A 25,124-nucleotide genomic window follows, 5' to 3' on the forward strand; every position below is an offset into this window, starting at 1 on the left:
TCCAACTTTATACCCTTCTGAACAGCTGAAAATTCATATTATTTAAATCTTCCTTGAGATCAGTTGTTCCTATGTCAGCACACCCTCTCTCCTTTCCTTAGTAGACTCTGCTGTGGACACACACAAAGGAAGAAACATCTTACAGAACCCCTGCAGGGACACTCTGAGTATAATCTGTGTCCAGAAACCAAGGGACACTTTTTAGTGTTGTCAGAGATTTCAGGAGAGTCATTGCACAAAGCTATGAACTCTAAATAACTGAGGTGATGCAAAATTGTTCTTGTACATTTACAGATGCAGCTGCAACCAGCTTTCTTAAAAACCGACTGTGGTTCTATGGAATCCATAATCTAAATCTTCCCAGTAAAAGGGACCTGGCTCCTGGTTTACCCTGCAAGGTCAGGACCCTCAGGGTATCTCAGATGAAGAAGAGAAGTGATTCCAACCTCTGCAAAGCATGGGCGAGGGTGTTACAAAGATTCAAGGCATCCTTTTTTTTCTTATTTTTTACTTAGATATAAAAATCTGTCTCTGTCAGTTCATTGTATTTAGAGGCTTAAAAAAGTCAAGATAACCTAGAAAACTACCTGCACAGCCAAGTTAAAAAAGCTTTTTTGGAGGGTAAATTCTCATTCTTGCCAAACTGATGCCATTAATTAGAACAAACATTATAAAATTAGCCTTATTTTGTAATGAACCATTATTGAGAATAATTTTGACCAAAGGAAAGAGAGTATAGGGGAATTATCAGGATCAGTGAATGCTGCCTTATCTGGATTCTGCAGGACCCTCCCCCTTGGTCCACAACAGTGTGCCCAGGTCCTGTCTCATGACAAGATCATCAAATCTGTGGTTCCATTATTCATTATAACAATCAGGAACATTTGAGAAATATTTATTTATTAATTCACAAATCACTAAGAAGATGCATTTTTCAGTATCTCACTTTCAACTTTGAATAGAAGCAGAAGAAAAAGAGGTCTCTGTAATGAAATAAGGCACTCTGTCAAAGAAGGAAACACATCATTAATTTTGAAACAGGGATCCCTTAGAGAGATTCAATCAATATGCTAAATACACACACACTCAACTAATTTTACATAGGAAAGAGCATTTTCAGGTGTTTCTGTCAGCACGTCTCCTATTGGAGCACAATTTGTTATTGTGAATAATACAAATTCTCAAGTACAGACTCTTAAAACCATATTTCTCTGAAGATATTTACAATGCTTGCAAGGTCAAATGAAAGAAGCATAAAACAGGTCATACAAGAAACGGAAAAGGTTCAATTTTCAACACTAGGATATCTCCATATGTGATTAAGGAAGTCTCTCATATTTTTTTCTCTACAGTTTGCTACTTGTATGCAATTTCTAAATTAATAAATTTTATTTCTTTGTTCTTTTGTAATATTTTGTGATTAAAAACTGAGCAACTATTATTTTTTGATTCATTACCTAAACAAACATGGCTAGACTGAAAGATATACCTGACAGTTATCAAAAGCTTACATGATTGATTTTTTTAAATAATGTAATACATCTTTGTGCTTTTTAGTATCACCTGTGTGTTCACATGTGTAAATTATATGTGATTTCATGCATGTGTATATGGACTTCGTAGCTGGAAGTCTGGGAAAGTTCACTGAAAGTCCCTGAATCTCAGTTATGTCATTGTTAAATGGAATATCTATACAAAGGTCCTGTTGTTGGGTTTAACCTATATTGCATACAGGAATAAACCTTACTACATTCAAGGGGCCAATATGAGACAACAATCAAAACAAACCCATCATCTGACCTTTCTTCCATGCAGGGCAGGCTGCAGATTTGAGCCTCCATTCTTCTACTTACTATGAAACCTTTGGATACCTGCTCTTTCCTCCTGTTTGCAGGTCATCAGTACTGGGGTCAAGACTGAACAACTTTTAGGGGATCTTAAGAAAATGAAATCAAGTGAAAATATTATAACATGGGCTGCAAATAAATTTCTTATAACTCTTTAGGTGGCTAAAACTTAAATTTTCAAAATATACCAACAGGATTCATTTTTAAATAAGAATAAATGTCCTCCTCACATCATTGAAGCAAATGCACCGTGTTGAAAGGTGCTCTCCTGTGAGACACAGGCTTTTTATTTACATACTACTACATGGTAAGTGTTATTTTGTCAAACTGTAACATGGTTAATGAAGGTGCTGAACTGACAGCTGTGTTTCACAAGGTCAGACATCAGATCTGATGCTGCTGACATTTGTCCCTGTGGCTGTATGTGCCACCTGCTCTCCTCTGAAGCCCTGAATGATTTCCACTGAGTGCAGCCACCCCATTCTGCTCATCATCTCTCCTGAGGGTAGACATGGAGTCCAGACTGCTCTTTAGTATCTGCTCTGCTTTCTTGAGGTGCATCTCAGAGGTGGAAGAACTTGATCACTTAATGATAGCAGGCTTAATGTTTCAAAGAGTCAATAAGTTGTTTTTACTCAAGAACAAGGCCTTTTCACATTGCTGCAAAAACAAGGATGTTTCTAATTTCTCTGCACCTTTGTCAAAATATATTCTCTGCTTTCTTTCTTGATTAACTTTCCAAGTGGATTGAAATTAGTGTCTCTTTGAGTTTTATGTGCATTTCTTTTGTGATTTTAGAGAAAATACTTTTAGTTTTTCTCCATTTGGTATGATGCTGGCTATGGATTTGTTTACAGTACTGAGACAAATCCTTCTATGCCTAGTTTTTCCAGCATTTTTAATATGAATGGGTGTTTATCAAACAGATTTTGCATCTATGGAGATGATTGTATGATACTTATTCTTTATTCAATTTAAGTGGTTTGCTATGTCAAACCAATCTTGCATCCCTGTGATGAAAAACCCTCTTGATTGTGGTGTATTACCTTTCTATTGTGTGTTTGAATGTTTGCTAATAGTTTATTACGAATTTTTTCATCTCTACTCATGAGAACATTGGTCTGTAATTTTCTTTCCTTGATGTGTCTGTCTGGTTTTGGTATCAGGATAATATTGATTTCATGGACAGTGTTGGAGAGTGTTTCTTTCAATTTCTTGAAGGATTGAGAAAGAAAGATATTAGTTCCTCTGAAGAGTCTGCTAGAACTCAGCTGCAGATCCAATTGTTCCTCACCTTTTCATTTTTGGAAGGATTACAATTGCTCTTTCAATTTCCTTACTGGGTACTTGTGTATTTATGTTTTCTTTATCCTTATGGTTTAATTTGGACATACTATACATGTCTAGAAATTTGTAAATGTCTTCTATATTTTCCAGTTTAATTGAGTATGAAATTTCCAAAAAGTTTCTAGTGATCCTCTGGATTTAAGAAGTGTCCGTTCTGAAATCTCTTGTTTATCCTCGATTTTTCCTATGTGCATCTTCTCTTTCTAGAAGTATATCGATATTAATAACCTTTCCCAAGAACCAAATTATTACATTATCCTATATATTTTATTCAGAATTTAATTTTTCCTTCAATCTCAATTATTTTCTCTTGTCTACTTATTTTTTATTATTCTTCCTTTCTAAGTCCTCAAGATTGAACAACAAGTTTATTAACTAGGAATGTCTATACTTTAAATGTAGGCACACAGTGGTATAAATTTTCCACTTAGAACTGCTTTTATACTGTCCCAGAGGTTTTCATGTGTAGTGTATTTATTCTTGTTTGTTTCTTTTTTTTTATTGGTTGTTCACAACATTACAAAGCTCTTGACATATCATATTTCATACATTAGATTGAAGTGGGTTATGAACCCCCAATTTTACCCCAAATGCAGATTGCACAATCACGTCGGTTACGTTTGTTTCTTATAATTTATTGATTTCTTCTCTCATTTCTTCTATTATCAATTCTTCATTGAAAATAGAATCACTCCTCTCTATGTTTATATGTTTTTTAATTATTTTTCTTGATGTAATTTCTAGTTTCTTTCCATTATGATCTGACAAGAGGTACAGAATTCTATCCTTTTTTTCTATATTCTAAGACTTACATTGTGACCTAGAATATGGACTGTTTTGGAAAATATTTCATGAGCTGCTGAGAAAAACACAAATTCATCTGTTATGAGATTAAATATACTGTATATGTATTAAGTCCATTTGATTGGTAGTATTATATAAGTCAGAAATGCCTGTTTGGATGACCTGTCTATTGATGATAAGGGTGTGTTAAAATCATTGTATGGTTGTATTCGGGTTTATCTGTGAGAATATCAAGAACTTGTGTGTGTGCATTTGTGTGTGTGTGTGTGTGTGTATGTGTGTAATTATAAACAGTGATATTTGTGGTACATGTATTTACTATTTTGTATCTTCTTGTTGGATTATTATCTTTACCAGGATGTAATGGCTTTCTTTATATCTTCTCATATTTTTTTCTTAAAATATGCTTTGTCATATATGAGAATAACTACTCCTGCTTGTTGGGGGCTTCATTTGCAGATAATTTTCCTATGTTCTTACCTTCAGCCAATTGTTGTCTTTGCCTGTGAGACAGTCTTTTGAAAATAGCATATAGTCATATCTTGTTTTTGGATGCATTTTGGTAATCTTTGTCTTGTAATTATGCATTTTAGGCCATTTATATTCAGGATTATTTTGGATATGTTTTTATATTTTCTGTCTTTTTGATGTGTTATGCTTAATTTTGTCTTGATTTACATTTAGTTGGTTGTTCTAGTGATTGGTGTCTATTTTGGAGCTTTGGGATTTGTTTTAGATTCCTCTGTGCAGTTTATCTTTGAGTATTCTTTATAGTGCTGGTTTAGTGATTATGAACTCTTTTAGTTTATCCTTATAATGGAAAGTTTTCATTTCCACATTGATTTTGAAAGAGAGCTTTTCTGGATATAGGAATCTTGTCTGGCAATTCTTTTCTTTTAATGATTGGAATACCTTATTCTAGGATCTCCTTTATTTTAGGATCTGACTTGAGAAGTCAGAAGTGAGCCCTATTGATTTTTCTCTAAATGTGCCTGATGTTTCTCTCTTGCAGCTTTTAATATTCTTTCCTTATTTTCTATGCTAGAACTTTTTATTATGATGTGTCATGAAGGACTTTTTTTCTGATTGGTCTATTTGGTTTCCTGGATAGACCATACATGAGGGTGTGTATTTCATTTCTGAAACGGTGAGTGTTATGATCTTATTGAAAATACTCTTACTGCCTTTAGAGTGAATATTCATGTTCTCTCCTGCCCAATGACTCTCAGGTTTGGTCTCTTGATGTTTACCCAGACTTCTTTTTTTATTTTGATTATGTTCTTTTTTTTTCCTTTATTGCATACTGAGTATTCTAGTTCATGTAGACTGTCTTCAAGGCCTGAGGTTCTGTCTGCAAGGGCTGATGTTCTATTTTCTATGCAATCTAATTTGTTAGTGAGGCTTTCAAGTGATTTTTAATTTTATTCATTGTTTCATTTACTGGTATCATTTGTTGATTTTTATCATCTCTATGCTTTATTGAAGTAGTGTTTCATCTCCTGTACTTGTTCTTTTAATTCATAGAACATTTTAATAATCATTTTTATATTATTTCTCTGGATTTAATCCATCTGTAGGATCTTTTGTTAGTGAATTGTGAATTTAGGGATGAGATTTATTTGTCTTTTTTTTCATATGTTCAAAGGTCTTGGACTTGGGCTTCATCTGAATTTGATTCCCCTTCTTTAATATGGGTGTCCTTTTTTGTGTTTTTTTGTTGTTTGTTTGTTTGTTTCAGAATTCATCCACATACAAGTATATGTTCAGGAGTGTGATCTGAAACCTTTTGGGGTTGTTCCTCCTTGGATTGATTATTAGTTTGTGATTGTAGGCTCCCCAATTCTATGTGTTGAAATAATGTTGATCTCATATGTGGTTAGATCTGTATGGGGTAAGATCCACTTTTACTTGGCTGAGTTTTGAGTACTATTCAGCTGCAGGATCTCTACTCTGTAACATATTCTAATCACTCTCCAGGCCCTGTTGGTAGAAAGTGGTACCAGGAAGAGCGCTAACATTAGTAACAGATGTACAGCCTCAAGATAAATATCTTCTGTAATACTAATTGCCATTTGTATAGAAATGATGAGGTTACTGTTTAACATCAGTATCAACAATAAAATCTGTGAACTAGATCAGAAATTAAATAGCAGGTTGCTACTATGTTGTTCACTGAATTAATAACTACAAAAATACTAATAGGTTAGGCATATAATTTATTTGTAATTCTATCACAGAGATTTGAATTTTGTGAGTAAAGAGAAAATAGGATAGGAAGGCAAGAAGAAGACTAGAATACCTTAAAAAGTGTACAGAATAAAGGCAAGAGATAGGTAGCAGATGGCATCTGGAAGAAAAAGGAATAAAATTTAAAAGTAATGAAAAATAAAGAGAGGAAAAGGAAACAGGAAAATTGATCCATTAATTAGGAAATAGTCAAGTTGCAAGAAGAGGGACAAAAACCAAGGTATCAAAAAAAAGTAAATGCCAGATTAAAACACCTTGAACCCATAATATATACATTCACATATGTATAATATATATATATATATATATATATATATATGTATATATATATATCCTCACATATACATATATATTTTAATGTATGTACGAGGTGAGAAAACATACACTCACCCATCTCCACACACAAATGGAATTTTGTTCAGTGGAAAAAAAAGAATAAAATACAACAAAATGATACTTGAAAATTTTTTGATAGTTAAAATGTATTTAAAAAGTAAAAAAAAAATATGAGGGAATACATAGAACAAAACAGTAAAAAGAGATGAGAAAAGAAGTGATATAAGAAAGCCTTAATGAGAAGTGAGGAGCTTGTTTTTGCTTAGGTGGTTAAAACTGTGCACAGTTGTAGATTTTTATTTTTTATTGTGGGAAGCCATCCATGAAATGCATGAGGAACTTCTTTCAGTGTGGAAGCCAGGGAGAGTGAGGTCTGGCACTGGGAACTTTCCGTGGCTCTCCCCCAGCAATAGATTGCCCAAGGCCTGTGACCTTCCCCGCCACTCTGCTAGGAAGGCTCCTCATAGTAGCTCTGGACATGGGCGTAACACATTAGGAACAAACTGCCCACCTTTAACCATTATTAGAAGAGAACATTGTACAGAATCTCTTTGATGTTCCCTGATATAAATAAAGCAGGCATGGCCTCTGTTTTGTCTAGAAGCTCCATCTGCCTGATCAGCTTCCCTGTCCTGCCCCTGCTTTGAAATTCCCTTTTTTTTCTGTGTTTTTTTCACCTTTTTAATTTTCCTAGGTTTTATTTCTCAGACCTCCCATTGCACCCAAGGGGAACCCCATTCCCACTGCTCACACGGGACATGGGCGAGACCTTATATTAACTTTTGGCTCTGTAAGCCTTAAGTCAAGGCATAAGCTTTTTAAAATTTAATTATTTTTGTACTCCTCATTCAGCTAACAGCCTTTGTTTCTGGAAGCCAAAACTAGTTGTAGTAACTGTCACCTCTCTGTCTCCCTGTGCAGGGTGCAATAGACTAGGGGATGTTGAGTAACTGTGTCTCTACTGTAGCAGGCTGTACAGAGTTCTGAATCAGAAGTGCCAATAGTTGAGCTTTGGTCTTGCCTGGATTGGGATGAGTGTTTGAGATTTGGTCCCACCCCACTATGTCTGGGGGGATATTGAACTTTGCTAAACACCTGGATTTGTGGGGCCATGGCAAAACTAGGGCATAGGAACTAACACTCCACAGATTTTATATTAACTGTTATGAATATAAATTGTTGGGTATGTGCCCTGGAGTGCAGATGCACCTGTGTGACTCTTACAGACATCTTCCCAATAGCTCTTAAGGGGCATCAACAACAAATGGTGCACTAAATTTCCTTGATATCTGGAGCTTCTAATACTCCACATGGAATTTTCTTAGTACATATTTCAGTCACTCTGTTTCAGACATATTCTGAGGACCTTAACTGGTGACTGCTGCCAACTTCTTTTACAAGCTGCATCAAAGTGCTCACATGCAGCACTTACAGATGTTTCCAAATTTGGCCACCAGTTTCCACACTGGTGATCCTGGTTCCTGGATGAGCTATCTACACATGGGTAGAGTGGTTTTTAGTTGGTTTTCCCGAACAACTTCCCCACCAACACTGGGACCATTAAGTTAAGCTCCTTCTCTATTCCACATCTCCTCTCAAGGCAATTATTCTAATATTCTTACTTTATCCATCACAATGTCCTTTCTTTCTGTATTCTATCCCTCCCCTCAGCAGGTGCAACTGCTACCTGCTGCTACCAATCAATTTGGTGCATCTCTAGCATATTATTTCTTACATTGTCTTTGAACTGCCTGAATCTCTGTGTTGTACAATGTTTCCTTTACACTTCAGTGTATGTTTCAACAAGTTCCCTTAGTCACTCACCTTTCTATGGAGCAGTCATCCCACTATTTGGGCAGGTACAAAGTAAATTCTGGGAAGTGCATCCTTCCTCTAATTTGCAATCTTCCATATAATAATCTAGTCTAGATTTCTGAACAGAAAACCAAATGATAATTATTAATTTAAAAGAATTTGCTAATGAATTTATTGTTCAAATCTTACTCAAGAAGAAACAAAAAATCTTTACCATGAGAAACAAATCTAAAATTTTAGACTTAAGTCTTAAGCAATAAATATGGAAGAAATGAGTCATACTGTGAGGGTTTTAACATGTTTTTATTTATAAACCTACATTTGTGCATTTACATGAATTTTCTATGCCTGTAGTTTGAGTGTACCTTCTGACTTGGATAAGTTATAAGTTTGTGGGCAACCATAAAGCATACATACTAAGAAGTTGAAACACAAATATTTTTGTTCAATAAATTTTCAGATTTCTCACAAAATATTTTTATAATAAATTGCTGTCTCAGAAAGTACCCATCTCTAAGGAAGAATATTAGATTTTTTTATAAGTAAGTAACACTGGTTCTTTGTTTAAGAGGCATACATTTTATGAATAAGCCACAGAGTCTAATTACACTAAGGAATTTATCCAAATCAGCTTCATAGAATGTATTGGACCTAACTAATTTTTGTATCTTCCTTTAGGATAAACCATATGAGTCCTATATGGAATATTACAATCAAACATCAACTGATTTCATTTTATTGGGATTGTTCCCATCATCAACAAGTGGCCTTTTCCTCTTCATTTTCATTGCTCTCATCTTCCTAATGGCTCTAATAGGCAACCTGACCATGACCCTTCTCATCCTCCTGGATATCCATCTCCACACACCCATGTATTTCCTGCTTAGTCAGCTCTCCCTCATTGACCTAAGCTACATCTCCACAATTGTTCCTAAGATGGCTTCTGCTTTCCTCTTTGGAAACAAGTCTATCTCATTTATTGGATGTGGGATTCAGAGTTTCTTTTTCCTGACTTTAGCAGGTGCAGAAACACTATTGTTGACATCTATGGCCTATGACCGTTATGTGGCAATTTGCTGTCCTCTCCACTATCCCATCCGCATGAACAAAAGAATTTGTGTGCTCATGATATTGGGATCTTGGATGATGGGCTCTGTCAACTCCTGTGCCCACACCATATATGCTCTCCATATCCCTTACTGTAGATCCAGGATCATCAATCATTTCTTCTGTGATGTCCCTGCCATGTTGACCCTGGCCTGCATGGACACCTGGGTCTATGAGTACACAGTGTTTGTGAGCACTACACTTTTTCTGGTGTTTCCATTCATTGTAATTGTTTGCTCCTATGGTCGTATTCTCCTTGCCATCTGCCATATGCACTCAGGGGAGGGGAGAAAGAAGGCCTACTCCACCTGCAGCACCCACCTCACTGTGGTGACCTTCTACTATGCACCTTTTGCTTACACTTACCTACACCCAAGATCCCTCCGCTCTCCAGCAGAGGACAAGGTTCTGGCTGTCTTCTACACCATCCTCACTCCAATGCTCAACCCCATCATCTACAGCCTGAGGAACAAGGAGGTGATGGGGGCTTTCAGCAGATTGACTCAAAGAATCTGTTCTGTGTAATGTAGATAAACTTTCTGCCTCATCCCCCAGGAATTATCTGCAAGTTCTTTCAGTAATGTTGGTAACTGAAAATATAATTTTGTGACTATCATGAAGAGACTACACATAATCTGGAATATAAGAAAACTGCTCATCTCTGTACAAAATTTTTCTATTAATGTTTGTAATTTGAAATAAGGACTTTATTATTTTATATTATCCAATTTTACTCTCACTCCATAGAACCATTAGCTCTTAACCATCAGCAGCTAAATCCTGTCTTCTCTATATACTCTAACATATATATGACAATTTTTGAATCAAATAAATTCATCCATATCCCATTAATAAGTATGATTTTTTTTTTAAATTTCAAAGATCACTCACAAATTTTTCTGAGATAGGGTTTGCACTACATCGCCAGGTTGACGTCCAACTCCTGGACTCAAGAGAACCTCCTGCCTCAGTCTTCTGAGTGATTGGGGCTGGAGGCCATGCCAACATCTTAACCCACATAAATGTCTGTCAGCAGAATTTTGGATGTTGGGGACACAGTATGGAGTTTCTTTATCAAAATGAGTAAACATTATTACTATCTTAAAGACCATGTAATTTAAGAATTATTCATATGAATCAAAGAAATTTTAACATAGTATTATAATAGCTCCAGTTTATTTAAAATTCTATTCTCATGTTTTCGCTTAGAATAACCCAAAAATTTTGGATCACTCCAATCTCAGTACTAGAGTTCTTCTGGGGAAGTGTGAAGTGTTTGATGCCTCCATGCTTGGCCCCCTTGGTGACAACAGTGGCACTTAAGGAGCCTTTCTTTTGCAGGTCTCCTGGATTGGGTACAAGTTGAGAGGGTTTCTCCCTCAGTGCTTCTCTTTCTGCCCACACAGACAGCCTGATGTGCCAACACTCCTTTTTACCATACCCATTGACATTATGGGATCTAGGGGTGGATTTCTCCTGAGACTCAGACCATGGCCTGCCTGGTGTATTATGCTCACTGCATGATGTTCCTGTCTCCAGCGTTACATCCCAATACTTGACTCCAGTGTGTACTTGGGGTCACCACTCAAGAAGTGTGTCGTTCTTGTAGAAATTCTTTCCAATCCCTTATTCCCACACAAATGAGGATTATCAGCACCTCCTCCTTCAGTGCAAAGGAGTGGAGTCCTCTAATCCTAGAGACAATGGATATTAGATACTTTATAGACATTAACATTTTATTCACAACTGTTTGATCACCTAGAAACAAAACTGTGCATTAGTAAGTTTAAACAAATTTGTACTCTTATTTATTTACCCTGTTTAAATTGAACTTTTTAAATCATCTGAACCAAAGGTATTTGGATCCATTTTTAAATTTTAATTTATGAGCTTGTTTGTCAATTTTGGTACCAAATATAGCAATAGACATAGCAATCCATGTAGATGGACAGTACACCAGTACACCTACACAAAACAAACAGATAAACAAAAGCCTCATAGGTTATTTTTTTAAAACCTATTAGATTGAGAGTTAACCCTTATAAATTGGCCTCAGAACAATGCAGAATGTAATCAGAAAAACACATTAACCTAGGCGTTTCAGATCAAAATCATGAATTTAACAAATATAGAATTTGTTAGTCTTCCTGGCCTTTGTCCTGAGGTGGTCCTGTTCATCGAAGGTGAAAAGAGTTAAGGAAACATAAGACAAATGATGGGGCCATATTCCTCTCTGAAGGAAACTTCCCAAAGATGCAGCTCCATTGGTCTCCTTGGGAAAGTCCCCAGGTTGGGGTCCCATTCTAAACTGTTTTTTATGGTGTCTTGGACAGCAGCCACCAAATTTGTGCCTGACATTTTTAATAGTTGGGAGTTTTTCATGCTTGAAAATACTGAGAAACAAAAGCCAAATTTTCTAGACAAAATTATGCTTTTTGTTATACAATTTAGAAATAATAATTTTATAAAACACTTTAGTTCTAATCTGCCCTCTGTAGGAACTGACATTATCTACCCTGCAGGCCACTTGGCCCAGTTCCTAAATGAAGGCAATCTCTAGAATGCTTTTTTTTTTTAACCTCTAGCTTTTACTTTTGACCTTTTTTTTAGAGCTGTTGGCAGCCGTTTACATTTTAATGCAAGCTTTAGTGAGCACAGTTAAAACCTTTTAACCATTTTCAGAAACAAACTGAGGTAGGGCTGGGGTTGTGGCTCAGGGGTACAGCACTGGGTCCTCAGCACCATACATGCATACATAAAATAAAGGTACTGTGTCCAACTACAACTAAATATATTATATATATATATTAAAAAGACAAACTGAGGTAGAAACTAACACAAAACAAAAAGGGAACAACAATAACAAACAACAAACAAGACAAAAACACAAGACAGACAATAAAACACACAACAGGTAAGGCGCCCAAAACAAATTTAACTGAAAGAAAACCAGGCTCAGACCAGAGGACGGAGTAAAAACCAGACTTGGAGCAGAGGGCTGAGTAAAAACCTGACTCAGAGCAGAGGAGTGAGGAAAAAGCAGACCAGAGGAATAAGCAACCTCTTGCTAGCCCTGGACTCAGAAAATAATGCCTCATCCAGCTTTCCCCAGCCTCTCCAGGTGCGGATCCACACAGACCAGACTTACCTTCCCAGGGAAACACAGACAACTCTTGGTAGTTTTAGGTGGTGGGGATCAGGAGTGAGGAACATCTTATCAGAGGCCTTCCCCTAGGTGATCTCTCTGCCAAGGCCCCTCCCTTGGTGGTCCTGAGCGATCTGCAGAATGCAAGAAAAGTAGGTCTTGGTGGGACCTCCAGATGTTGTGGGGCAGGTCACTCAGAAAACACACCAAGTCCCAGTTTTGTCTAAATTGAAGAGTCTTTATTTAGCCAGCTGGCAACTGCTCCCCACAGGACCCATAACTATCTCTGCAAGGAACAGCCTCAAGCCTGAGCAAAATCCAGATCGGGGTTGATATAGCTGCAAGCAAGCAGGTACAGAAGCTGAACTGGGCAGTTAGAGAGACAATGCAATGGGTACATTGGTGTTTGCTATGGGACTTTCCAGGTTGGCATTAGGAGCAAGTGAGCAGAAGGGAAGTGGGTCAAAATGACCCTAGTTGAGTACAAGTTAGAGAGTGGTTACTAACATCTAGGCAATCAATCTCTGGCAGGGTACATGCCCAAGAAAAACGAAACCAAAGAGAACAATTTTACATTGTATAAGAATTGCTATTTTGTGTTGCCAAGTATGTCATGCTAGGTAACTATTAATGGGTACAGAGGCTGGGCTTTCCCATGGGAGAAGCATTTCTTACATGACATGAAGTCTAAGGGTAAAATGGAGTCTGTTTGCTCACTGCCCATATAGCCTGGCCCATAACACTAGGAGCCTCTTGAAACTAATTATTTTTGCAAGTATTAAAACTAAAAATTAAAAGAAAAATGGCTTTTTAAAAAGAGTTTCAAATACAATTCTTTGTCCCAAGACAAGGGAACATAGTCAGAACAATAAGGCACATTGTGTACTAAAGGAGAAGACTGCAAGTCACCAAGAGGTCTTATCATCAGTAGACACTGAGTCATGTGACCTTGGGACACCTGAAATATGTAAAGTACAAGTTGGTATAAGTTATAAAATCCACACAAGGGTCTTCAAAATTAGAATGAAAACAAGATATAAAAGCACAGTAATAATATCAGATATGTAGAAATAATAAATGCCAAATTCAGTACAACTATATTCACATTAATATTACTTTATGTAAAAAAGCTGTAACAACAGTACAATATAAAATCAATTCATTGTTCATTCTGTATTAATTATAGCATTTCCTATAAAAACACATGTAATAATTATTATACTTATGCTTAGAAATTGACATATCTAATTAATTTTGCTAATAAATATGTTACTAAAACTGTAATTACATATGTAGATTATAGTATACATCTATAGGTCAGCACTGTTCTAGAGAGTTCCAGTCTGCATGGAGAGAAGCCATACAGAAGAGCAGAGATGACCATGCTCACTTCTTTCTGGAAGAGAGCATCCCCCACACTCTTCCCATGGCCCCCAGCACCTCCTTGTTCCTCAGGCTGTAGATGATGGGGTTGAGCATAGGGGTGAGGATGGTGTAGAAGACAGCCAGGCTTTTATCCTCTGCTGGGGTGCGGAGACTCCTGGGCCGGAGATAAGTGTAGACAAAAGGAGCATAGTAAAATGTCACCACGGTTAAATGTGTGGAGCACGTGGTGAAGGCCTTTTTCCTCCCCTCTTTTGAGCGCATGTGGAAGACAGCAAAAAGGACCCGTCCATAGGAGGCCATGATGCCAAGGAAAGGAAGGAGGAGAAATATGACTGTGCTCCCAAAAATTGTGTACTCATAGACCCAGGTGTCCATACAGACCAGAGGCAACATGGTGGGGACCTCACAGAAAAAGTGATTGATGACCCTAGACCTGCAGTAAGGAAGATGAAGAGCATAGATGGTATGTACCAGAGAGTGAATGGACCCCAGTATCCAGGTTCCTATGATCATCTTCAAACACATGATTTTACTCATGCGGACAGGGTAATGGAGAGGGTGACAGATGGCCACAAAGCGGTCATAGGCCATGGAAGCCAGAAGTAAGCCTTCAGAACATGCAATGGTGACAAAGAAGAACATTTGCACACCACAGCCCAGGAAGGAGATGCTCTTCTGGCCAGAGAGGAAGTTGTATACCATCTTGGGGACAATGGAGGAGATGTACATCAGGTCCATGAGGGAGAGCTGGCCGAGGAGAAAGTACATGGGGGTGTGGAGCCGGGGGTCCAAGAAGATGAGGGCAGTCATCCCTGAGTTCCCCAAACAGGCAAGAACAAACACAAAGATGATCAGGAGCAAGAGAAGGAGGCCAGTTTGGTTTTGGGGTAACAGGCCCATTAAAATAAAGTCATTTAAAGTTTGGTTCCATTTCTCCATGAAAATGTACTGCTTTAATTTCTTTGAAATATTAGCAAAATTAAAACTAAGACCTAAACCTGAAAAGACACAGCAAAGAAAAAAAATGAATTGACTTCATTTGTGTTTTTTAGAATGAATTATTTTTCCTTCAACACCATATCCTTGTTCAACTGTATTTAAGACCTGAATAGAATGTTCCTGCCCCAGTTCTCTCTGTAACCATCTCAGCACATCCTGGACAGATACATGGTCTTGCAATACAAAGTCTACACCAGGCACAGGAAACCCAATGCTGGAGCCTTCCTGCCTGCTGACTCCCAGCAGGAGCATTCCTAGGACTATGCCCCAGGCTCAGCCCCAGAGGAAGCCAGGATCCTTTTTCTTTGTGGCTCCCCAACTCAGCATCAGGTTCACCACAGACATGGCCTGTGGGGCACAGAAGTGCCCTGTGTGCTTGAGTCTGCATCCTCAGTGACCTTGCCTCCTCCACACCTTTAGTGCCTGCTCTCCCCTCCCCACTGGCACTGCTGCAGCTGAGTAAGCCAGGGTCTTCTCCCAGGTGCTGTGCTGTTCACCTCCTACACAGAAGCTGCTCGGCTGGTCCTAGAAGTTGGTCACCATCCAAAGCATTGTTCTTAAATGTAAGGGTATCTTATGTTATATAAGATCCAACCTAATTACACTAAGGTCTTTGCATAGTCTCTCTTTCCTGAAGAGGTGTCCTTTTTCTGATGGCCTAAAGACCCAAAACAAACACATAGAAATCCATATACATTTTTATTGTCTTCATATAAGCAAATAACATGTTAAAAGTGACAGATTAAATAATGTGCAAAATAGTTTTCACCTTGATTTTCAGAGCACCAGTTAGAACTAGCATGGTAATGGAAATATAGCATTGGTGTAGATATAGTAATGGAAATAAAGCATGGGTGTAGATATGGGAAATACACACACTCAGATATTCTTATTTTTATGGGAATCTTTAGATGCCCCAACTTTGTGAACTGTTCATCATATTACATTATTTCCTATAGTTTATCAACAGCTCAAATCCTGTAAATTTAAGCATTAATATCTTCATTTTAAAAATGGAATTCATTGATGTGAAGAATAACATTTTTATACTGAGTTCTTCTGGGTAACAGGCTATGAGCTCGTCTACTTCCTATTTTAATCATTTAGTAATGTTTTGGAAAAAGCTTTACTCTGTATACGATTCATTCAATTCATGTTAGCATTGGACTCCTCCAAGAGATCATGCCTGATTCCACATGGGGACCAGGTGAGATCACGGGAACTTCAGGTGATCATTTTATTTTCCTGTTCTGTAGTTACATTTCACCTAGTCCAGGCAGGAGAGTGGGCTTTATGCTGAGCCGTCCAACTAGGAAGATTGGGAGCAGTGGTGCCTTACTGACTTGTAGCTTACATGTTTGTAATTATCATCTTCATAGTTAACCATTTAAGAAAAAGAAAACAAAAGTTAGGTTTTAATCATTTAGAGTAAAATAAAAATGAGTAAAATTCCCTTCCTAGATTTATCATTGCTTCTTCTGCCCATGCCATGACTAGGAAATTTATACCTGGAACTTGCACCCTTCATAGCCTCTCTTTTCTCCTTGTATCATTCCTGTCATGGCAAGTTTTTCTATCATTCAGTCTCCTAAATATGCAGAATTATGTTTTATATTTCTAGTCTATGTGTTTTGACTTCTTTATTTATATAGACTTGGTATGAGATTTTCTACTTTATATGTTTGTGTTCTTCCATCTTAAAAAAAATACTGTCCTAGCTATTACTTTTGATACTTATTTTGCATTATCAATGTTGAAAAGGAAGGAAAAGACATTAATAATTTGTTGCCATTATTCAAATTTAATAATTTAAAATCAACTATCACTTTATAAAACTCTAGTAAGAATGAATAAAACTGTGAGATTTATCATAAAATTTGGAAAGCATTTTGATAGCTATGAAATTGACAAATACTGATAGTTAAATATTCATGGTCAGGAACCCAACAGGAGCATAGAATCACAGCACAAAAGAAATGGGAACACAGGCTCCTCTGCTTATAACAACTTTAGGAACAAAAACTCAAGATCTCATAGAGAAGTAAAAACACCAGATCCACAGCATGTGACACATTTGTTCCTTTATATTGAGTAATTATTGATGGCAGTGTTCCTGGCTATTGACTTGGTTTAATGGTTAACATAGACAACATTCCACACTCTGGAGCTCATATTTAGTGAGTGACACAGACAACAGAGCAGCAGCTCAGATGCATGCTGTGGGCTGTGTGGACATTAGTGACAGCAAGAACCATAGAGCAGCAAGGAAGGACAGAGGGACAGCTGGGCAGCAGCACTGAGCACCACTCCAAGGAGGTGCTATTGGGGCCCTCAGGCTCTGGACCACTCTGCACAGACTGAGGAGCAGGACCAGCCCTGGAGGGATCCTGCCTGGGTCATAAGGGCAGCAGCAGAGACAAGAGGGCTCTGGAAGATCAGGCCCCAGGGCAAGTGTGTAAGGAGGAGAGGACTCAGACTCTGCTCTGGACCAGTGAGAGGCCAGCGAATGTGGCATGGGGTCAGGTCCCCTTCTAGAGCTCACATGGGAGGCTCTGCTTGAGCAGAGAGTCGGGAGGAGGACCCCAGGGCAGAGACTGGGCAGTGAACAATGAGGACAGCTGGGGCTACCCTGGGTTTAACAAAGGAAGCCAAGCATGCCAGGGACCCCTGAGGCCTGGGCACATCGCTACAGCTGGGTGTTGCTTAGGGACAGGGTGGGACCCATTGAGTCCTCTGTCTCTGCCCCCTGGCTCAGGAGCTATTGCACTGTAGGCTCTCAGCAGATCTGTTGATTAATTGAACCAAATATTAGCCTCAGACGTAAGTCACAATATAGACCAAACTGAGAAAATGTGACTAGTGTTATCAGTCCTTCTTTAGCCTATAGACCCTGAAAAGTATGCATGAGCATCTCTCAGGGACTTTCTCCACTCCTTTGGTTTGTCCAAGTTTAACTTCAGAGGCAGACAGGAGCCAATAGCCCTGGCAGTGCCAAGCCCTGAATACTTTGTATGCTATAAGTTTATGCCTTCTTTGGGCCCATCATTTTGAAGAGAAACCTGTGCTTACAATTTAGACTATCTACTGTATACATTACAACTCAGAATATTATTAAGAAATTTTGATGGTAGTTCACTAGAATAATTTTTTTTCTAAATTGAAACTCTCACATTTCAGTTAATGGTTGAGATCAGCTCAGGACATATACATCTGTGAGTCTAAGCTTCTAGGATCTGGGTCATTGGAATTAGACATGAGGGTCAATTTTCATTGATTACCAGTGACTTACTTAATCATGCATGGAATTTTATTTCATACCCCAGAATTACATAATACACCTGCTCTTGGCTACTTTATTTCTTGCAGAATATCCTTCCTGTTCCTATAAGACAGGTTGAAGTTTAATCTCTCCCTTCATCATCCTACAAGACACACTGCTCAAATACAGAAAGTGAAGAAACCCTCACTGGAAAGGGCCTAATACATGTAGATGCAGCAAGTGTAGAAAGCTAAGTTTATCTTGGTAAAATCACAAGAAATGCACACTTTTTTTTTTCCTGGTGCTGTTGATTAAACCCAGGGCCTCATACATGTGAGGCAAGCACTCTACCAACTGAGCTATATCCCCAGCCCGTAATGCACACTTTTAGAAGTGTTGTAGATAATCAGCCCAAGACCTATAAGTAAATTTTTCCTGTGAGCCTCAGCTAACTCAGTCCCAACAGTTTCATATGAGAGCTGAGAAGATGGAATTGAATGAACTTTGTGTGTAGCACATAGAGGGGCCTGACTGTGTGTCCTTCCCTTCACTTCCTCCCATACCTTAAACATTGAGGACACTCAAGCCCAGAGAAATTCATGATTTCAAGGTCACATCACATGGAATTTCAACAGGTTTACATAGCCTCATTTTACATTTAAGTTTACTCATATTCTTTCTTGTTTACTATAGTATTGCATGTATGTGTGTGTGTTTGTGTGTGTGTGTGTCTGTGTGCAATATAAAGTGTTTCCTCATGAAAGAAAAACCACATCTCTAAAATAAAATATCAACCTGAGTTAACGCTGACCCAAATCAACTGAGATCAATAGTATCATCGCAACTCACATTGTCTGGTGTTCTGCAGTTTTTATTGTGGGAGATGTAGTTTTATAACAACAAGATCCCCTCCTGAGAGTCCATTGAACTATTTAAAATATTTAAACCTAAGGCCATGTTCATAGTCAACCAGGCTAAGCATCTTGGTCCTGTCACTGGGCAGCAGCCCTGAATCTCACCAAGCCTTCCCGAGCAGAGAAACCACAGGCAGCAGGAAGGGACACTCACAACACATTCAGCGCTCACTGCTCCCACCTCTACCACTGTCTTTATGCTGTAATCACAAAGCTCTTCACCTTGTGCAGTGTTCCCTATGATATTGCTTTGCTCACACATCTTCCTTTGCTATTATCTTGTTCAAGTGAAAACAGATAGAAATGACATACTTACTTCCTTGGGTTATATAAGAGGGATAGGAAAAGCTAATGCATATGATATTCTTCTGTCAATTCTTAGATGTCCTTTTTTTCTCCTCTAATTGATCCCCAAGCCCAAGAAAAGAGAATCCTTGATTTTTTTAGCCTGATCAACTCCAGTTTAAGTTCGGACATATCAACCAACTCATTGAATTTTGAACCACTGTCTTTGTACCCAGAATTAATTTCTACAGGGTTGTAAGCACTTACTCCAGAATGTGATTGCAGAGCTGTAAAGGATACTAGGTAGTGATTTCTGAAATCCCCTCAATGCTTGCCTTGACCAAGCTCCAACAGCCTTCTACATTCCTTTAACTCAGCTTGGAAAAGAAAAAATGTTGTTAGGAAAACACCATCAGTCAAAAGTCAGATCTCTTGCACTAAGTCACTGTCTCCTTCACTCTGGGCCCAGGTACGCAGCCTTGTTTCCACTGACAGAGCAGGAAGTGTCCCTTCTCTAGTCTACCCCCTCCTGTTGGCAGGGAGTTCATTTCTTCTTTTCTCCTCTCTTTTGTGGGCTCCTATCAGCTCAGTTGTCCTCAGAAGCCTCAGAAGCATCAAATATGAACTTTCTAGAGGACACAGGAGAAGTCACCAGGGTTAATCAGGACATGGTCGGCACCACACACTGAATCTGCAGGCCTCATGATCCTGAGCTTCCCGGGTTCCAGGGTCATGAGCAATGGACTATGTCACTTATAAGTTAGTTTAAAACATCCTGTTAAAGCAGATTGAGGTACAGTTTCTTCTGTTCTTGTCAGTTGCTCTCCTTTGGAAAGGACCTAAGAAATACTGAGTAAATTAAGCGGAGGTGTTTAGTGCAGGGCCTGTCCTCATTCTGGACAGTGAATAGTAAGTAGAAGGAACCAGGAACGTGGTCCACTCTGAAACAGCCATACCTTTGGGAACTCGGGCATCTCTCAGAACATAGTTTGCTGGGGAGCCAACCTGGGAGGAGAAATATGACTGTACTAAAAAAAAATCATGTACTCGTAGACCGAGGTGTCTGCACAGGCTAAAGGCACCATGGCTGTAATGTCACAGTAGAAGTGATTGATGGCCCTAGACCTGCAATAAGGAAGATGAAGGGTATAGGTGGTGTGTGACACAGAGTTGATGGAGCCCAGTGTCCAGGACCCACTGCAATGTCAGTGATGGACTCACTCTAGCCCCTCTTGCTTATAGTGCCTATTTGTGTATTTTAACATGCACACAAAGAAAAGCAATCTGATAAGACTGATCTAAGATAGTCCTGAGATACCAGAAGGGGAAATGACTAATATCACAAACAACTGCTTCACAAACTGCGGAGCAGTTTGTCTTCATGACTACATTTGTTGTTCTCAGCAGGTTTTGATGGAACTGCAAAGTGTGACCTTAAGACTAATTTTACGAAGCAGCTGCTAGACTTAACTTTCAGAGCTTGCCTGCTCCCACGATGACTCAGGAACATTCCTCTTCCTAATGAGCTTCCTCCTTTCCCCCTTTTTCCAGACATAGCAGAGTCACTCCAACCTGTGCACAGTGCCCTGTATTACGAACCTATTCTTCATTCCCAGAGAAAAAGCCTTGTTTGAAGGTCCATCTCTTTTTTTGTTTCTGTGATTGATTGATTTGCAATCAATCAAATTGATTGATTGATTGACTTTCCTTCCAAGATCAGAGATGGTGCAACTTTTCATGCTAAGAACTCTTTATTACCAGCAAATATGGAAAACTTTAAGGCACTCAGAAATGACTCTGAAATTCTTCACCTGTAGGTCCTCTGGAGCGAGAGAATACTTTAGTCATGCCCATTGCCATGTGATGCACACAGAGGCTCTCCTTCCCTCAGTTCCTGACAGAGGTCCTGAACTTTGAAGATACCAGCCCCATGTGGCAGTGGACACTTGAAATGCATTTTCTGTCCACTGCTCTGTGCCATGAATTTAAAATGCACACACGGGTTGATGACTCAGAATGACAACAATAAAAGTGATATTTTCATAATAAATTCACAGAGATGAAAACATGTCAATATCAGTACAAGTTTTATTACATTAATAATACTATTGGAACAATGTGTTATAATAACAAACTATAAATACCAGAATTAATTACAACAGTTAATTTTAACATTACTTATGTTTTCAACTAATTAATATATTAACAATCCTTACAAATGGTTATATGTGATGATCATTTTATTGTAAATTAATTTCACATTGAAGTGTGTCCAACAAAAGCTATGACTCTATATCTTTCAGGTAGCTTGGTCATTGCAGCTCTAGGGCTTAGTTTGAATGGAAGGAGGAAATATTGAGGAGCAGGGATAGCCATGCTCATTTCTTCCTAGAGGAGAGCATCCCCCACACTCTTCTCATGGCCCCCAGCACCTCCTTGTTCCTCAGGCTGTAGATGATGGGATTGAGCATGGGGGTGAGGATGGTGTAGAAGACAGCTAGGTTCTTATCCTCTTCAGGTGAGCGGAGACTCTTGGGCTGGAGATAAGTGAAGGCAAAAGGAGCATAGTAAAATATCACCACAGTTAAATGTGTGGAGCACGTGGTGAAGGCCTTTTTCCTTCCCTCTTTTGAGTGCATGTGGAAGACAGCAAAAAGGACCCGTCCATAGGAGGCCGTGATGCCAAGGAAAGGGAGGAGGAGAAATATGACTGTACTAAAAAAAATCATGTACTCGTAGACCGAGGTGTCTGCACAGGCTAAAGGCACCATGGCTGTAATGTCACAGTAGAAGTGATTGATGGCCCTAGACCTGCAATAAGGAAGATGAAGGGTATAGGTGGTGTGTGACACAGAGTTGATGGAGCCCAGTGTCCAGGACCCCAGGATCATCTTCACACATACCCTTTTACTCATGCGGACAGGGTAGTGAAGGGGGTGGCAGATGGCCACAAAGCGGTCATAGGCCATGGAGGCCAGAAGTAAGCCTTCAGAACATGCCATGGTGGCAAAGAAAAAGATCTGCATGGCACACCCCAGGAAGGAGATGCTCCTCTGGCCAGAGAGGAAGTTGACGGCCATCTTGGGGACAGTGGAGGAGATGTACATCAGGTCCATGAGGGAGAGCTGGCTGAGGAGAAAGTACATGGGGGTGTGGAGTCGGGGGTCCAAGAAGATGAGGGCAGTCATCCCTGAGTTCCCCAAACAGGCGAGAACAAACACAGAGATGATCAGGAGCAAGAGAAGTAGGCCTTTCTGATTTGGGGGTAACAACCCCAACAAAATAAAGTCATTTGAAGTTTGGTTCCATTTCTCTATGAAATTGTACTGCATTACTTTCCTTGAAAGAAAAACAAAAATAGAAACTAATGACTAAATATTAAATAAAGCATAAAAGTGGAATAAAAAGGCATTGGTTTTATTAGTGTTTTTTAAAATGAATTATTTTTCCTTCAATACCTTAGACTCTGTTCAATTGCTTTTAAGACTTGATTTCCATGTTTCTGCCCAGTTCTCTCAGGTAATCACCTCAGAAGTTGTAGACAGATGTAAGGTCTTAAGATATAAACTCGAGTACCACTTGTGTCAAACTCAGTGAGGTAGCTGGAGCCTTCCTGCCTGCTGACTCCTGGCAAGAGCATTCCTAGGACTATGCACCAGGCTCAGCCCCAGAGGAAGCCAGGATCCTGCTTTCCCAGCTCCCCAGCTCAGCATCAGGTTCACCACAGACATGGCCTGTGGGGCACAGAAGTGCCCTGTGTGCTTGAGTCTGCATCCTCAGTGACCTCGCCTCCTCCACACTTTTAGTGCCTGCTCTCCCCTCCCCACTGGCACTCCTGCAGCTGAGTAAGCCAGGGTCTTCTCCCAGAGCTGTGCTGCTCACCTCCTAAACAGAAGCTGCTCTGCTGGCCCTAAAAGTGGGCCACCATCCAAAAACATTCAAAAACATTATTAATGATATTACATAATGCCTACAATACCTTTATATTATTAACGATATTATATCATTAATAATATAAAGGTATTGTAGGCATTATGTAATAACATTAATAACATACAGGTATTATATAATATCCATGCTAGTGATAATGTGCTCTTTGGCCAGTCTCTCATTCCCAATAAGTTTTTCATTTTTGAATCCCCACAATCTCAAATCAAACACATAGATATTCATACACATTTTTTCTTTTTTTCATAGAAACAAATCGCACATGATTAAGATGAAAGATTATGCAAGGTTTTCACCCTATCTTTCCCAGCAGCCATCTAGAACTAGTGTGATAATGGACATGTAACATAAGTATGAAAAACAGAATCATACACTCAGATATTCTTCCTGTTTTTAGGTGAATCTTTGAGATGCCCTACCTTCATTCACAGCACTTCATTCATCACATCTTTGTACTCCCAGTTCTATAAATTCAAGTCTTATTGTCTTCATTTTTCATAAATTACCAGTGGAATTCATTGATGGGCATGATAGCATTTTCAAATAAAATTTTGCTTAGGATCAGATTTCGAGTCTGTGTGCCTACTTCATGTTTGTAATTGTATGCTAGGGGTTTATTAAATGCTTTACCATGTATACAAGAGTCATTCAATCAGTTTATATAAATATTGCTCTCCTCCATACTCCAGGCTCAGTCAGGCTAGGTCAGGCCTAATTCCATACTCTGGGCTAGGTCAGGCATGTAGACCTGGGAGAGAATGTTCATTTCCTTTCCTGTCCAGTGGTTTAGTTTCACCAGGTGTAGGCAGGAGGTGACTCTGCTGCTGAGCTGTTCACCTAGGAGGGAACGTGAACAGAGGTGGCTTCCAGACTATAGCTTAGACAGGTGTGTTTTTGCCCTGTTCAGAGGAACTTATTTAAGTAAAGCAACATAAATTAGATGTCAACATTCACAGTAAAGAAATCAAAATCAGAAATTAATGATTAACTTTCCTTCCTAGATAATTTTTTTTTCTGACTTAAAATGCCCAGGCCTATAATTGGGAACTTATATCTGTCAATCAGCTCTCTGTAGCATCCTTTCCAATTTAAGTCATCTCAATTCTGGCAATTTGTTTTTCCTTCTCCCAAGTACACTGTGATTGCATCATTTCTTAAATTCCCAACATATGTGATTTCCATTTTCTCACATCTTGTGTCAGTATGGGATTTTCTGCTTTATATATTTGTGCTCTTCCAACTGAAATGTTGATGTCCCATTTTGTAACAGATATCCACTGGGTAACCAGTAACTGGGTTACTAATTTTTCAAAAAAAATTATTAATTCTTTGTTATAAAAATTCACATTTAGTAACAAAACAATTGTTGCTTCATATAACTGTGGTAATCATGAAAAAAACTGTGCAAGAGAGCTTATCATAAAAAGTATCAATGCATTGTTAGAACTAGCTAGTTGACAAAATATGACAGTGAAAACCTGCATGGACAGGACTACAGTAGAACCACAAGGTCACTGGGTAGCAGGAGAGGTGGGGTCCCAGGCAGCTGTGTTTTGAATGACTTAGAGATAAAAACCAATGACATCATAGGAAAAGACAACTGCAAGGTGCCATCTTCACAATGTATCCATTCCTTCAAATTACGTTTCCGTTTGGGGGCACTGTTGCTGGGTATCGACTTGCTC

At 38.8% G+C, this 25,124-nt stretch overlaps 3 protein-coding genes and 1 pseudogene across 4 annotated transcripts in view; 2 read left to right on the plus strand and 2 right to left on the minus strand.

The window, feature by feature from the left end:
- LOC308647923 (olfactory receptor 2T3-like) overlaps positions 1–25,124 on the plus strand; it is a 668,743-nt pseudogene that overhangs the window by 397,767 nt on the left and 245,852 nt on the right. The window lies entirely within an intron of this gene.
- On the plus strand, positions 9,096–10,028 carry LOC308655857 (olfactory receptor 2L3-like; the record flags this gene model as incomplete). The annotated part of the gene is made up of 1 exon (XM_081306201.1): positions 9,096–10,028. One exon carries the CDS (start codon positions 9,096–9,098, stop codon positions 10,026–10,028), a length of 933 nt encoding a protein of 310 aa, XP_081162327.1.
- LOC308655923 (olfactory receptor 2L13-like) lies at positions 14,035–14,979 on the minus strand (the record flags this gene model as incomplete). Its single annotated transcript, XM_081306372.1, has 1 exon — positions 14,035–14,979. Exon 1 carries the CDS (start codon positions 14,971–14,973, stop codon positions 14,035–14,037), a length of 939 nt encoding a protein of 312 aa, XP_081162498.1. The 5' UTR covers positions 14,974–14,979.
- Positions 21,870–22,823, minus strand: LOC308655690 (olfactory receptor 2L13-like; the record flags this gene model as incomplete). Its single annotated transcript, XM_081305822.1, has 1 exon — positions 21,870–22,823. The coding sequence occupies one exon, from the start codon at positions 22,821–22,823 to the stop codon at positions 21,870–21,872; it is 954 nt and encodes a 317-aa protein (XP_081161948.1).

Source organism: Spermophilus citellus, assembly GCF_964194105.1.
Source record: "Spermophilus citellus genome assembly, chromosome: 1".
In the NCBI taxonomy this organism is placed as follows: Eukaryota; Metazoa; Chordata; class Mammalia; order Rodentia; family Sciuridae; genus Spermophilus; species Spermophilus citellus.